Below are 15,105 nucleotides of genomic sequence, written 5' to 3'. Positions count from 1 at the left end.
CCACCACAGCTGGCCTTCTACTAGCTCAAAGAGGACTTTGAGGGACACCGACCCCTGTGGCCAAAGTCGCCCCACATTACCCATGGATCTAGGAATAACAAAGGACATTCCTGTCAACCGCACAGCACCCAGAGCAATTTTCAGGATCCTGCAGCCCCAGCATTTAACTATTTCATTAAAGATTATGGCGGTCTTGATGTATAGTGTGGAACTGGACTTCAGACTGCTTTGGTGACAAGATAACTGACCGAATAATCCTTATTGGCCCCCCTGACTTTCTCTCTGCTGGAATGGTCAGCCCACTTTGGCCAGAGTAGTCAAAAAACTCTTTCAAACTTTTCAAAAGTTTCAAAACTTTAAGGTTACCAATGCTTGTTTGTAAAAATAAAAAGCTGATATCTACGTTTTACTTAAAAATGTATATCTCCAGAACCTTCTGGGGGTTTTGCCCATCTTGGAGTCTAAAAATAAATTAAAATATAATCTATTTTTATGAATTGGTATCGGATTTCTCCGTGCTCTGTGACTTTCTTCTTTCATTGTTTGGTGCTTCTAAATCCTTTACACTAGTTCCTTTGTTTAAGCCTTGCTGCTCGAAGCGACTGCTACCCAGGGTTGAGGTAAAGGTTTTACAAATGAGCATGGCTGGGCCCAAGACAGTTTTGTGAGTGTATTACACAGTAAGGTCGCGCAACTCTACCATATAATACCTCAATCCTCACAACCCTGAAGCAAGGTCAAGACTGATTTGCATATGGTCGGTCCAAACTAAGGTGGCATGGTGTGATGCCTCCCCGAGTGAGTACCAGTGGCTAAATTGATTTTAGCATTCCATCCATCACTTTTTTGTATACTACAGAAACCAAGTAGATCTCATTAACAAGGTCTAACTAGGGCAAAACTGGTCTGGGGTTGAATGGGTTTTTCTCATGATGTCCAGCAGTTAAGGTTGGGCTGTACCTATTGGAGCAGGGTCAAGACTGATTTACATACAACAAGTTTCTGTCTGAAGTGATACAGAGGATGAAAAAGAATGGAGTGGAATGGGGTCCCGATTGATGGTCCCGATTAATCGCAAGTGAATAATTCAAGCATTGCCTCCATTGCTTTGTTGTTTCTTGCAGTAGACACCCTAAGTGCGATAGGTATGCATATACTTTGATCTGGTGCTCACTGTGCCACAGGGCTTGTGCTATACCTCACTGCTGAGGCATAAATATATCAAAAACTGTATGTGATTGCTTGTATTTGTGTCTGGAAGGCTTATGTCCCAGTGGCGGCTACAACTATAAAAATATGTTGAGCACTATGGTGCTAAACTCACCATATAGTGCTCCCCCGAGTGCACACCTCTCTCCCCGATCAGTGCCCACGAGCAGGAAAGGGAAGGACTTCATTTCTGCTCAGTGGACACCATAACAATGAATCCTGGAGCTGCTCTCATGCTGAGACCAGCTACAGGATTGGTGGAAGCAGGCTAATCCCACGCTTATTTTCAGCCTGGGGTCAAGTGGCAGCAATCCCCAGGCTGTTGCACAGCCATAGGATTACTGGGTGCGCACTGTGCATGTCGGGCTGGCCGTAGCAGTAGAGCCAGCCAACACGCAGGGGCAGCTGTAATCCTGTAATTGCAGGATTCAGCCTCACCCCCGCCCTCGCACTGCAGCGTTTAAGTAAAATGGTATTGACATGCCATTTTACCGAATCGTGTGTGCCTGCTGCGCTCGCAGCAGGCTGGGCGACGCTCCTCCGCTCAAACGGAGGAGCCACCCCTGAAATGGCCTTGCAATTTAAGATGAACTGTTCCTACTGGAATGGAGCATAATCAGGAACAATTTGTATAGGGCTATTCTTTGTCTAGAGTGGCAACTAGATGAAAAACAATGAACACAATTTAGCCACAATCAATTTCCAGTGGTTTAAATTAATTCAAGCATTCCATCCATCAATTTGTTTTTGTTGCAGCTAATATTTGCTACGTTGGCTGCTTTTTGTGACAGATTAATGCGAATAACCTGTGCAGGGGTACAAGTAAAATATTTAGCCATTTGTAAACTGGCCTTCAACTGTATTCCCGCGTTTGATTATAGTTTGTAAAGTCTCCACTGTGAGAGTGCTGGAGGTAAGTTCCAGATTTTTGACCTCAGATTATGTTACTTTTGGTCGGTTAAGAAAAGTAAAACTATCTCATCGTCAACTTATTATCAATATTTTATTCTCAAGACACAGTGATGCAGAAGCAGCTCAAGAAACTGAGAGAGGAGCTATCAATTTTTTTAAAGAATATTTTTAGGTAGAACTTTCAATTACTTTAAGCAAGTTGAGAGAAGACCATTATGAGTCAAGTAGGTCTAGATTTGTCTGCATTTAGGGCTCTTTCTATAAGTGAAGCAAGGTGCTTCACAGGAGACGATGGCAGGAAGATATAATGAAGAAAATGACTAATCTAATGCAAGTACATTTACTAATTTCTATCTGAAGTTAATTGGGAATATTGGTCTTTGACTTTCTAAGAGCTACTAAAATGCACAATGCTAGTCTCTCATTTTGGCTTCAAATAGTGACTCTTCAAATATGTGACATGATAATTAGGATTTTTAGCAAAGAAATAGAAGCCTGCTTTGTCCTTTCCAAATCAGTCTCATTGCAGGTAACAGGTTTGATTCCCTCTCACCTTTTTAAAAAGTTATTAATATTTTGATCAAGATATGTGGCACATATTTAATTGTATAATTCTGGCACCTTGATATATTTTATTTCAATACATACTGCTAAGTTTATGCATACCTTTGCGATTGTGGATTCTGTTCTTAGTATTTCAACTTAACTTTATGTCAGAGACACAGTAAAGGTCCTGCAGGATTGAAGAGATGTTTTTGGAGGAAGCCAACAGAAGATTATTTTTATCCAGAATGTAACTGGAATTGGAGAAATTGTTATCTTCAGAGCTTTTAAGAGGGAGCCCAGAATGTAGATGACTATTAGATTGCAGACATATGTGACCTTTTAAATAACCGGCTGTGTAGTGCCATTAAAGAGGATCTTTAATGAAACCCAGATTCTGTTGCATATCTGTGTCCACACAGAGCCACAGCTATTCAGTATTTATACATTTTAGTGCAGATCTCAAAATGAAGAAATACACAATTACACTGCACTATTTCTAAAAGACCACAACCCCCAGTGGCATGGGTTACTTACTGATTCTCTCTCAGCTTCGAAATGACTCTTGGTAGAGTCGTAGTGGCATTAATGGTTTGCGCACAACAGATTTTTTTTAATAATCAGGTAACAAATGCCTCCAACAACGACTACTCTGAGCTCCTCCTATACCATGCTCGATGAATTGTCTTAAAGCTACTTCATCTCTGCCGAAACCCCAACACTCTTAATTTAGTAAGAGGTAGGTCTGGATGCATGGATAGATTGACATGGCCACTATGAGATGCAGCACTAAAGAATAGGTGGTCATCTAACAAGGAAAAAAAGCTAAATGGCAACTACACATTTTTTCTCCATTCAATATATGTTTTTTTGATAACCAACTTTATTTCGTTTAGAAATACAGCGAGGATCGTCCATACATTAGAAGCATTACAAAGAAAAAAGGAAAGAAAATATGGCCGCTCAGATTCACAGCAACATGCATAATGGTCCACATAGAACTCCTCCCACTTATAAGGAGAGACTGTGATAGGCCCACCACTTCCCGCACACCTTCTCGTGTTTGTGAGGTCATCCACGGGTCTCATATATGGGATTTTCGTGCTGTGCACACCAGAGGGCCGTGTCGATAACAAGGGAGACGTCGGCTGCTTCCAGAGACGGGCTATGTCTCATTTGGTTACTAAACAAGCCATACCCAGGAAAAGTCGCTCAGCTCCTTCGCCAGTCCCAGCAAGGTTCTATACAATATCATTTTAGAGCTGTTACAGGAACAGTGTCCTAAAATGTTGCCCGAAGTAAAATGTGCCAAAATGTCTAGCTTGGCCATGTGTGAGAAGATGCTGATATCTTACCCATGAGTCAGATATCTTAGGTCTGATCTTTAAGTTAGCTTTAGCTGTCTTGAGTTTGACAGACTACTGTTTTTTGTTTAGAAATAATGTATCCTATCGATACATAGGAGGGCTTTGGATCAGCAGTGTGCATCCGCTTAGTTAAATTGTCATTCACATTTTATTTACACCGACCACAGCTTTCAATAATAGAGAATGAGATAGGGGCGCTCCTCACATCATTTTGCTGGTGCAGATTATTCAAAATGGCATAAAAAGTAGTCTGCGCCAGGTAATGGTGGTCTAATGTATTCCCTTTTTAAAATAAATATCCTTCTTTTTCACTTTTCTAAACTGCTAACTTTTTTGTTATCTTAGGCCCGGCCAGCTCCCCAAACGCTGTTAATGGGTTGTTTGGTGCCACCTGCACTACACCACAACTGGTGCAAAAAGCACTAACGGCTATGTCTGAATGGGCTTTTTTTCCATTCTTTACTGTTTTAAGATAGCCAGCACATTCCTCACAACATATTGGTCATCTTTATACAATAAGAATGAGAAATAATGAAAAACTAAAACAAAAAATCATTGCATGTGCCGGCATGGATGGCCATGTTTGAATGGCTTTTGACACATGATAACCAAAATTATTCCATGATGACCACCTGTGTGCCTGTATGCCTGTACACTGGCAGCCATCTTGGAATCATTTTCACCATAAGTTTAACAAAACAAACAAAAATAATTCCAAGAACACGGCTCATGTGTGTTTATCCATACGCACAGGTGACCAGGAATATTTTTCCAGTACTTTATCATGCTTTACTTTGCCAAGTTGGTTGACAAGCTTCCAATGTATCAGCCATCTTGAAATGGTAAAAAGCCATAGTCTTGAAAAAAAACACTTAATGAAAGCTGCCCGCGCATGCATGCATAAGAAGTCATCTTTGGATGGTTTTGAAATAATTAACTGTTAACCAGTGGCCGCTGACATTGGCATTAAGACCAAACCTTCTGGCTTTGAAAATGCTTGTTTTGCATGTACACCAGGCACAAACTTAGCAATATCAGAAGCTCTGCTTTAGGCGCAAAGTCAATGATGATGGTGAGTTACATAAAAGCAGTAAAACTCAATGTGGCATTTGAGACAATCTTGCTCAACAGAATGGGAACATTCAGTCATAACAGGTAATGGGGTATCAGTCTTAGTGAGCCAACCAAGGGTTCACTGGACAGGCCAAGAGATAGAAAGTGAAGTGATGAATACATGTGTGCAGAAAATTGCATTACTGGACAGTAATACATGCTATTTGGTATACATTTGCATAGTACATTTAAAAAAAAGTCCCATTGGGTGCAATACATATTTGACGAGCATGACAACTTCCCAACGAACTATGTTTTGAAACTTTACTAAAGCATGTTCTATATTGGATAAACATGAAACTGTACGAAATTAAGCAGCTCTCCCTTGCAGCTCACTGTGACCAGGAAGATGCAGGCGAATTTAGTAGTGGTGTCAAGCATCACCGGAAGTATTGGATGCAACCTCAAATGGTGCTGCTGCAGGCATCTGATTAAGCAGACAAGGTTTACGGCCGATGTGAAGAGAAACCACCCACCCCTCCCTCTTATGTAACACCCTTCCATCTTCGAGGTGCCGTCCTTTCGATTAAAATAAGGACGGTGTCAATCATCTATTCAACAGGGCTTTGAATCTGTGGCCCATGGACACCTGCCTGCTCTGGTAATGTAAACAAAAGAAGGATTGTGACTTTAAGAGATATATAGCATGTATTTTGGGCGTCTGAGCTGCACTGACATCCGTTTTTATATACTGTGAAAATATTAAACTATTAGTCACTCTGGTATCTCTCCTCTATGGAACATTATTGTCTAAGTACAGGCTGCACAATTACATTATCTAAAATCTAGGGCTCTTCTACAGCAAAAAGTTGCAGCCCTCCCACCACTGGTCTTTGCTCATCACAGCTTTGTTTTTCCATGCGTAAATTCTTTCATTACAAACCTCAAAAGCAACAGAATCCAAATAACTGGGCTTTACAGACTTCTACAGTTCTTTCCAGACTTCGGAGGGTAACTTGACCCAGCTAGGTTATTACACACACGGCTAAGAAAATAAACCCCGGCACCAAAATCAGCTACTCACTTACAACGAGTCTAGGTCCCCATATGGTGTCAGAAGGTAGAGAAGTCAGGTCTCAGTAGACGAGGAGTAGTTCAAACAAACAGACGGCCCCCTGGCAGCCGAGCTCGTGTAAATCTCTTCTGTTGGCTCACCACATGTGTGCTGGGCTTCACCCACACACAACACGCCGCTCTCAGGTTCCTGGGATCCCACACGATGCGGGGTCAAGTGAGAGGAGTGGAGATGTACACAACCAGAGCCTCCTCGCCGCTCTGAGGAGCAGGCAGCAGGCACATGCACTATGTGGGCGCTGCTTAAATCCCAGCAGCCCTGCCAAAGATTTCCTTGTAAAAAGTTAGGCTCTTAGAGCCCAAGGATGGGTCAGCTTTATGACTTCCACTTTATACATGCGTGGTTTCCGGCAAAAGAACACTTTGTGAACTGCAAGGCTGTATGGTAGGATCATTCACTGGCAACTGAACACAAAATGAGACATTGTGCAATCTACATTTTTGGGACACAGGTTCCCCAGAAGTCCACACGCCTACCTTCAGAGTTCAGGGTGATGAGCGTCACGTTGCTGCCAATGCTCTGACTCCCCGACTGACCGCCGGTGGAATGAGTGTCGCTGGCCTCAGATCCACTATCACAGTCTTCGTTGTGGCTGTCGTCGGGTCCCGGGACCTTCACCACTATGGTATTCCGCCTGCGGCCAGGCAACGTACCACTGAAAAGAATTGATTAGCTGGTCAATTTTTACCAATACCAAATATAGGTACATGCACTGCAGTCGGACTGCAGCAAAAACAAAGTCAGATAAAATCGACAACACACTACAGACCTAGACAATACAAAATTATCTTTATTACTGCATTCTCGTCTGTCTCAGGTGTAGTTTGGCTCTTTTATGGAGTGTGTGTAGGCACCAGAGACAAGTAGGGTCTTACAGACCCACAATGAATCTAAGAAAAGATGCTTTTATTAATATTTTCCCCCAGTTCCTGCTCATGATGAATTGAATCTAATCCGCTAGCTCAACTGCTAAGATCATAATGTAAATGTGGTCAGTACTTTTTCCAGGACCTTTTGATCGTGGAGAAAGTAGAGGCATGGTCTAAGGTTTAGTGCAATGGAGTTTAAGTTCAGCTCTACCTACATTTCTTGTCTGAATGTCTTGGTGCAACAAATCATTGCAATGATTGATGTGAACAGCAGCATGGTCTCTGCCGCCTCCATCTGCAGAGACGCATGCTCCCAGTACAGGGAGAAGCATGTACCGACAGCTGGGTATGTACCCAATGCACAGAGAACATTACACCTAGCACTGAGGAGTGTAACTTTTCTACTCAGATTTTCTTGGTTGTCTTGCTCCTGCTCTCCCTTCAAGAAGTAAGCCTACTAATGCGCTGTTTAACGACATCTTTGGTCCTTATTCAGTACCTACCATTGGAAGGATCAAAAAGCTACTCAGTGGGTTTGCATTGGTTTAATGTTGTCTCCTGCACTATAAAGGTTTAAGTTTAAGTTTAAAATATTTATTGAGCGCAACATACACCTAAACGGTTTCTTGGCGCTAAAGTAGAAGACAGCCCACTGAGCGGGGACAGTCACTGAAACAGCGGCTGGAAAATAAGCAAAAACCTAGGGAAGAGCCTGAGGGAATAAAAAGGTCTTCAAAGCTTTGCGGAAGGCAGAATAATCAGTGAGGGACCTAAGATAAAAAGGGAGAGAGTTCCAAAACATGGGGGCAAGAATGGAAAATTTAGAGCCACCCTGTTTTTTTTTCCGGTAACGGGGCACAGCTAGGAGGAGTTGGGCCGAGGAACGGAGGTCTCTGCCAGGGACATAAGCCTTGATGGCCGATGATATGAATAGGGGGGCCAGGCCAGACCTGGCCTGGAACACCATGCAGCCTAGTTTAAACAAGGCACGTTCCCGCACCGGGAGCCAGTGAAGAGTTTTCAGGAGGGGAGAGGAGTGGTGGAATTTAGGGAGACCAAAGGCAAGACGAGCAGCCTGGTTTTGCACTAATTGCAATTTACGGAGGCTGTACTGAGGGATGCCATTATACAGAATGTTCCCGTAGTCCAGGCGGGACAGGACCAGTGCGGACATAATTAGCTTAAGTGCAGGGAAGGAAAAGAAACGGGAGATAGAGCGAATGGTGCGGAGAGTAAGAAAGCAGGAAGAAACCACAGAACCAATCTGGGAGTCCATAGTGAGTTGATTGTTGAGCTTAATACCGAGAGTCTTAACAGAGGAGACCGGAGTAGGAGGAGAACCAAAAGAGGGGGGCCAGAAAAGAGAATTCCAGGGACTGGAACAACAACCCGTCACAACAAGTTCCGTTTTATCGGGATTGAGTTTCAGGTGGTTGAGGTTCATCCAGTCCCTGATGAAAGATAGAGTAGATTGGAAATTAGAAATAGAGTCAGAAGTAGAAGAAAGATTAAAGATGAGCTGGAGGTCATCGGCATAATTAAATACCGAGACCTCCAGGTGCTGTAGAGAAAAGATGAGCGGAGCGATGTAAAGATTAAAGAGTAAAGGAGAAAGAGAAGAACCCTGGGGAACACCGCACTGGACCTGGCAGGGGGTAGCTGAAAACTCCCCAAGATGAACCGCCTGGGTCCGGTCCCTCAGAAAGGACGAGAGCCAGATGAGGGCTGATCCTCCTATGCCCGCCGCCTTGACACGGGAAAGCAAGATGGAATGATCCACCGTGTCAAAGGCGGCGGACAAATCGAGAAGGACCAGCGCCTGAGATCTACCGGTTCGCTTTTCTAACTGTAGTATACAAACGTCACTTATGCTAAAGCTTTCTTTTCTGCTTCATTGCGTAGTATATTATGGAATGGTGTTGACAGCAGTTGTGAACTGATGTAGTCCCTGGCTGGCTTTTATTGCACTTTCAGGCTACTGTTGGATGTTTGTGGCAACAACGTTTTCCCAGCTTCTTCACCAGCAAGACTTGGGAGATTCTGCTTCAGTTCCTCTGTCTTCTAACCTGTACAGTGCTTTGCTGCTTTTTGGCTAGAGTTACTCTGTACAAATAGCACAAACATACATGTCTATATACATCCAGCACTACCCCCCCCCCGCCCCAGTCAAAATAAATCGTTTTTTATACATGAAGCTACTGTTTCTCATGTGCTCCTTCTTCAAGGCTGCCTCATTATTTGCCAGCACTGAAGTAGCAGAGTTACTTTACTATGGCTTGGCTTTTCCCACATTCACATCCACATTCTTCTACCCATACTCTGGAAAAACAGACCTGTATGAATACTTCTGGATCTCTCGTGATCCACACTTCTCTTCCATACTTAGGCTCACGCTTACCTTTTTAAAACCTCAAAGTCCTTCTTGATAGAATAACCCATTCTACGGTCCACTCTTGCACCTCCTCAACCACATACCCTCAAGGATGACCTGTCCAGAAACAACCAGGCTCCACACTTACAACCCCATTCTCCTATCACCCTAGGACCAACAAGGGACTTCACGAGTTCTACTGGGGTGATCCATCCTGCATGCTTACCTCCGCCCTGGTTTTTGCTGATGACTTTCCCCTACCCTCTTGAAGGATTTATGATTCAACTTGTTACTACCTTCTAGGATCTATTAAAAACCCCACAGTGTTAGGATGCTGAGTGAGGGACAGAAAATGCGAGAATGGTGTATGACCGCGTGTGGTGGTGAAAGCTAATAGTTATTTGCAGTTAGTGGAGTAGATTTGACTGTCTGGGTGCAAGTATGTGATGTTTTCTGTGGGTCAGGGCTTATGCAGGCCTCTGCAGAAAGTTGGTTTAGGGTGGGTTTTGTGGGTGATTGTTCAGGCTGTGTGCGTCGGGATTTAAGACGTGTACGTTAGAATGGTGTTTGACAGGTTAGGTTGGTAGGTGCCTTAACAAACTAATATGCTGAGTAAGGTGGTGTATTTGGGGACTATTGCAGCATGTGCGAGGTAAGAATGGTGCTGTTGGGCAGCACCATGTACAACTTTAGGGTGGGATGTATCATGTGAAAGACTGTACAGTACTTCTGGAATGGAATGGCCTTAGAGAGAGTTTAGTAGTTGACTAGGCCATGGTGTGATCCACAGTATTTATATATGCAGTTAGTAATTTGGCGTCGTTCTGTGTTCCCTTGCCTTCTGGGAGAGACAGTGATGGATGGTGACATGTTAGGGTACACAGTGAGTGTAGAGTTGGTGAGGATTCAGGCACAGGTTTGGTCAGTAGAGTTTGTTCAGGTTGTGGCGAGCGAGGAAGCAGATACTTCTTCGTTTTGTGTTTCAGGAAAGAGAATGATGTAGTGTTTTGACTTGTAAAGACCTGACACTTTTGTTAAAGGCCTATCAATAAAGACTCTTGTCATAGGGATAAAGAAGTTATCATCTATCGCTGAGCGTGCCATATGTCATTCTTACTAAAACCTCTCCTTGAGTTCAGCAGACACAACTTTTATATCTGTAAACTGCTCACCAATGTTGGTAGTGCCCCCATTCTCATTTATGTGCATGCTTCTACTAGAGATGCACAGAGGTAAATAAGCCCACAACTTCTAGCTGCCTACAGGTTGGTGGGTGGCAGGCAAGTCTTTGCTCCCAATCTATTGTTCTTGCAGCTGCTCTTTGGACAACTCTCGCCATACATGAGTGTATCTTTAAACCCAATGGATGTGTGCCAGACGAGGGGCCCAGACTGAAGCGGAGTGTGGGAAAGACCATGTGTGTGCGCGTGAGAGAGAGCGGGAGAGTGCTGGAAAGTGTGCCACAGTGTTATTAGGAAAGACTGGTCATGTGTAAAGTGTGGCTGAGGGTGTGCCTGGAGCTTCCTGATTGTGGAATGTACTTGCGGTGTATAAATGGTGAATACACGGTATATGAAGAATTGAGCGTTGTCTGGGGTACATGATGAGCAGTGTGAGAGAGTACAGTAGAGAGGACGAGTACATTCTGAGACAAATTGGGCATCACCCAAACAATTGAGAGATTTCAGGAATTCATAAAAATAATAAACATGCCCCCCCCACCCCAATAACATAAAAGGTAGATGAGCTGAGCTGTAACATTCGTTTATGAGACCACACTGCTAAGTTTGCTAGAATCACGAGGAATCAATGATTACATTATACACTAAAAAGCAGCAATGGCTTCTCTAAAACAAAAACACTGTCCTAAGTCCTTCCAAATGCCAAAGCAAGTGCCACAGCAATGTCACAGCGAAAGGACACATGTATAAAACCACCTGGAAGGTATACTAGCATTTTTTCAATGTGTGGTTTTGAAAAGCAATTTGGGCCATGGTGTTAAAAGATATGTAGAACCTTGTTCAAACGTTTTGGCATGCCTGTGGTGCGCACTTTTCCACGGAATAAATCCAGAGACATGCTACACAGATGCCAAGGGAAACACAGAGCACTTTGAGATGCATTTGTACATGAAAATCCACATTTTGGTTTGCAATTTGGAAATAGAAAGTTATAGATCAGTCCAACCTATTCCAAAGCTCTGTTGGAAGCCAGCGTTGCAGTGGATCAATGGTAGCGTGCACTAACTTTTAATAGAGATGGAGACCCATGCTTGTAAGGGGAGAGTCACCCTCCCCCCTTTTCAAGACTACAGCTACAGATCCAATGCCCCTGCTTCACGCAAAAATCAGTCTGACCAAACAATCCTATCCCTACAGAAACACATCTGCAGGTCCTCTTTTTATCTCCTACTGCTCACTACAGAGAGTAGATGACACTATGAATTCAACCTCTGTCTCCTCATTCGAACTGAAACCTGGCTCACCCAAACCTCTGCATTCATTAATAACCCTTTCCTATGAGACAAATCTCCCATCATCTGGTGGGGCTTAAAAGACAATCCTGGGTAGGTGTCGGCCTGGAGCAAAGAAACAAATTTACTGCGCACAAAAACCTTCTATGGGAGAAGTATATCAATATCTGGTTGAGGGAATTATGCTTATCCATCAGGATTATTAAACTAAAAAAGTATCTGTTTCTAGAACATTTCTTTAACCCGAAACAGGCCTCTTCATCAATCAACGCAAATCCTAGGTAATAATAAAGAGCTAAGGGATTTAATTTAAGCTCAAGGCTCTTTGCCTGTGGAGAAAGGCTCTGCATTAGATAACTTATTCCAACATGTTGTTGTCTCATCGTTCATCCAAACACTTAAGTTCAGCCGCCCAAAACTGCCTCATGTTTCACTCGACAAGGTTCAAATAAACACTTTGATAGCAGAACACTCTATGCTCCTTTTGCTTCCTTAATTCTCACTGTCTTAACACAGTACCTCCTCATTTATCCCATTTGTTCTGTGCAACTACTTCTCCACAACATGCCCGATGATCAGCAAATTCACAAGGGAGGTACTGCCCATAAGGTTGTGCCCAAGAGAAGTACCAGGTCCATCTAGTTAAAAAAATCGCTCACAGCTCCTCATCACCCTAGATACTCAATCTTATCCCCTCGACTGATTTTCTGTGACTTCTTCACTCATATAATACTCTACAATGAATCAACAGAACTTATCTACTTGGTTTCTAGCACTAAACCTTGCAGTTATTTAAATAAGGATGTTCGTGCCATGTATTGGTACCTCTTCACTCTAACTTTCTGAATCCTACTACCGTTAGTCACCAAGTGTGGTGATGTTCTAGACCTTTGGCAAACTGTCAGTCTGACTGCTTCTGGCCTACTGCCATACAATTATTTTGTGTTTTCATCTGCCATTTGCCTCATTTGCAGATATTCACCCCAACTTCAAATATTCTCCTATGATCCTGTCCCATCCAGGCTCCCAAACCTTTAAAACCTACAAAACGTGGACACTGTAAGTAAAACAAAAACTTGAGCAGCCGTTAAAACATCTCAAAATAAGATCTGGATATTTTTACCAATTTGGGCTCCACTGCAATCTCAAAGGCTAATCTAACAAGGCGCAGGACACCGAACCCTCAGCCTTCCTAAAAAATATGGTTTGTTGTTTGGGTGCTGCTTCCCCTTCAACAACAAAATATGCCTTCAGTTGAATACACTAGTTTAATAATAAGAGTGTACCTGTGGACATGAAAGTAAATAAAATAATTTAGGATGAGTTTTTTTGTGAAAAGTGAGTAAGATCTTCATCATATATTTGAAACCAACGAAAGAAACTAAACTATTTTCTGTTTATGCTTTCAGGATAAAGTGAAACAACAACACTGGGTGTGGGCTCCCCACAGTAAGGCCAAACCTCAATCAACTACACAACTATCCAGAAGCCAATACTGCAACTCTTATTAGGAAAGGAAATTGAATTGCTACACACGGAGAATTAAAGGAGTGCAAGTTTAGACAATATGTCTGGAAAAATCACATTTATTATTTATGTAAAGTTTCAAAATATTCGTTGGTTTGTAAATTCACCATGAAAGTTTTCATTACCAATAACAACACAAACAATACACAATACAATTTGCATAAAACCGACATCAACAGTAAAAAGTGCACATAAGTGAAAAGAAAACATCCATACGTGGTTGGTCAACCTTCACATTCAAATCTCATACTCTCATACATACCATACATACACGCATCAATATATAAAATTTTCAGATTCAGAGTGTCGCTGATGTTTTAGGGTGCTCTATCAGGAGCTGTTCTCCACCTAAACTTGCGAACTACCCAGAGATCTCTGCTTCTTTTCACATAATTTATGAGACACTCTAAGCCTGAAAGGGTATTGGTTTGACTTATGGTGGCTGCTTCCTTGTGTCTGGACAAGGCTAAACCTGTCTGAAGAGCTATAATGAAAGCAAAAAACGGGTGGGGGGTTGCTTTTGTTCACTCTAGGTTGGCTTGGATGGTATTTTACCAATCACAAGTTGTAATACTGTGCCTGGAGTGGTAAAAGGCTTTTATCATTTTACAGCTCGGCATGGATGGCACTGCGCTAATCCTATGCTCAAAAACTTTGCTAGAAAAATAGAAATTTGTGAGCAGATTCAGAGTGTTGCTGGTGTTAAAGGGTGCTCTATACAGGAGCTGCTCTCCACCTAAACTAGGGAACTACCCAGAGTTCTTTGCTTTTTTTTGCATCATTTACGCACCACTCTAAGCCTGAAAGGGTATTGTTTTGAAAAAAATATATATTTATATATTCTCATTCTCTCTCTCTTTCTCTCTCTCTCTTTCTCTCTATGCAGATGTTGCTTCAACACACAAAAGCATACAGCATTTGGCAAGCACACTTCGGCCATTGGATCTGTTCACTGAGAACTGTGGGAGGCATATTTTTCTTTTGTGCTTGTGCAAATCCTCTTAAAAAGTAGTCCAAATCAGTGCCGGGGTGGGTGTAACAATTATGCTTTAAATTTCATGTTCTCATTTCAGATCATTTGAAATGGGTCACTTTTTTACTTTTTCTTTTAACACATGCACACCAGCATTTTTACTTTTTAGTAATATTAATATATGTTTTTAAAAATAAATCATTATTTAGGATAGTAAGTGCGTGCAACTACCGTTTTAGTGCGCTTTGAGGACAGCTGTGCAATTCCTATCTTTTCTTTTTTTCCTGGTCTGACTTATCTGTATATCCTGAGTGTTACCAACGTATTAGAGAACAAATGAAGGTGCTCTGCAACGTTATTCTTCTCACAGCATAGAAAATGGCTCTGCTAGGAATGGGGACACCCAAAATAGACCCATACCCATACTGGCTAATGTCTACTCACCAGGTTACTGACAAACCAATGGTTGCTGTTAGTATTTGGGGTATGGCTGTGTTTACCTGCACCTTTGAGTCTATCCATTTTAAGCGGAAATCTGTTAATTCCTCAATAACTGGAGCTCTTAATTTTCCAATTATTGTTTTCTGTGCATATTTGTTAGCTGCTGCATGTTTGGCTATCGAAGTGCTCCGTGAATTTTGATGCCCACGACGGAAAAGTAGTGTTTCTACTA

General features: G+C 42.4%; 1 protein-coding gene across 2 annotated transcripts in view; it reads right to left on the bottom strand.

The window, feature by feature from the left end:
• BANP (BTG3 associated nuclear protein) overlaps positions 1-15,105 on the bottom strand; it is a 1,144,281-nt gene that overhangs the window by 764,413 nt on the left and 364,763 nt on the right. For both annotated transcript variants that reach the window (XM_078669175.1, XM_078669176.1), the window contains one exon: positions 6,696-6,874. In XM_078669175.1, coding sequence (XP_078525301.1) covers positions 6,696-6,874 — 179 coding nt within the window. The remainder of the gene's footprint in view (positions 1-6,695; positions 6,875-15,105) is intronic.

This window comes from Lissotriton helveticus, chromosome 12 (assembly GCF_964261635.1).
Source record: "Lissotriton helveticus chromosome 12, aLisHel1.1, whole genome shotgun sequence".
Taxonomy (NCBI): domain Eukaryota; kingdom Metazoa; phylum Chordata; class Amphibia; order Caudata; family Salamandridae; genus Lissotriton; species Lissotriton helveticus.
This window is presented reverse-complemented; position numbering and strand designations above follow the sequence as displayed.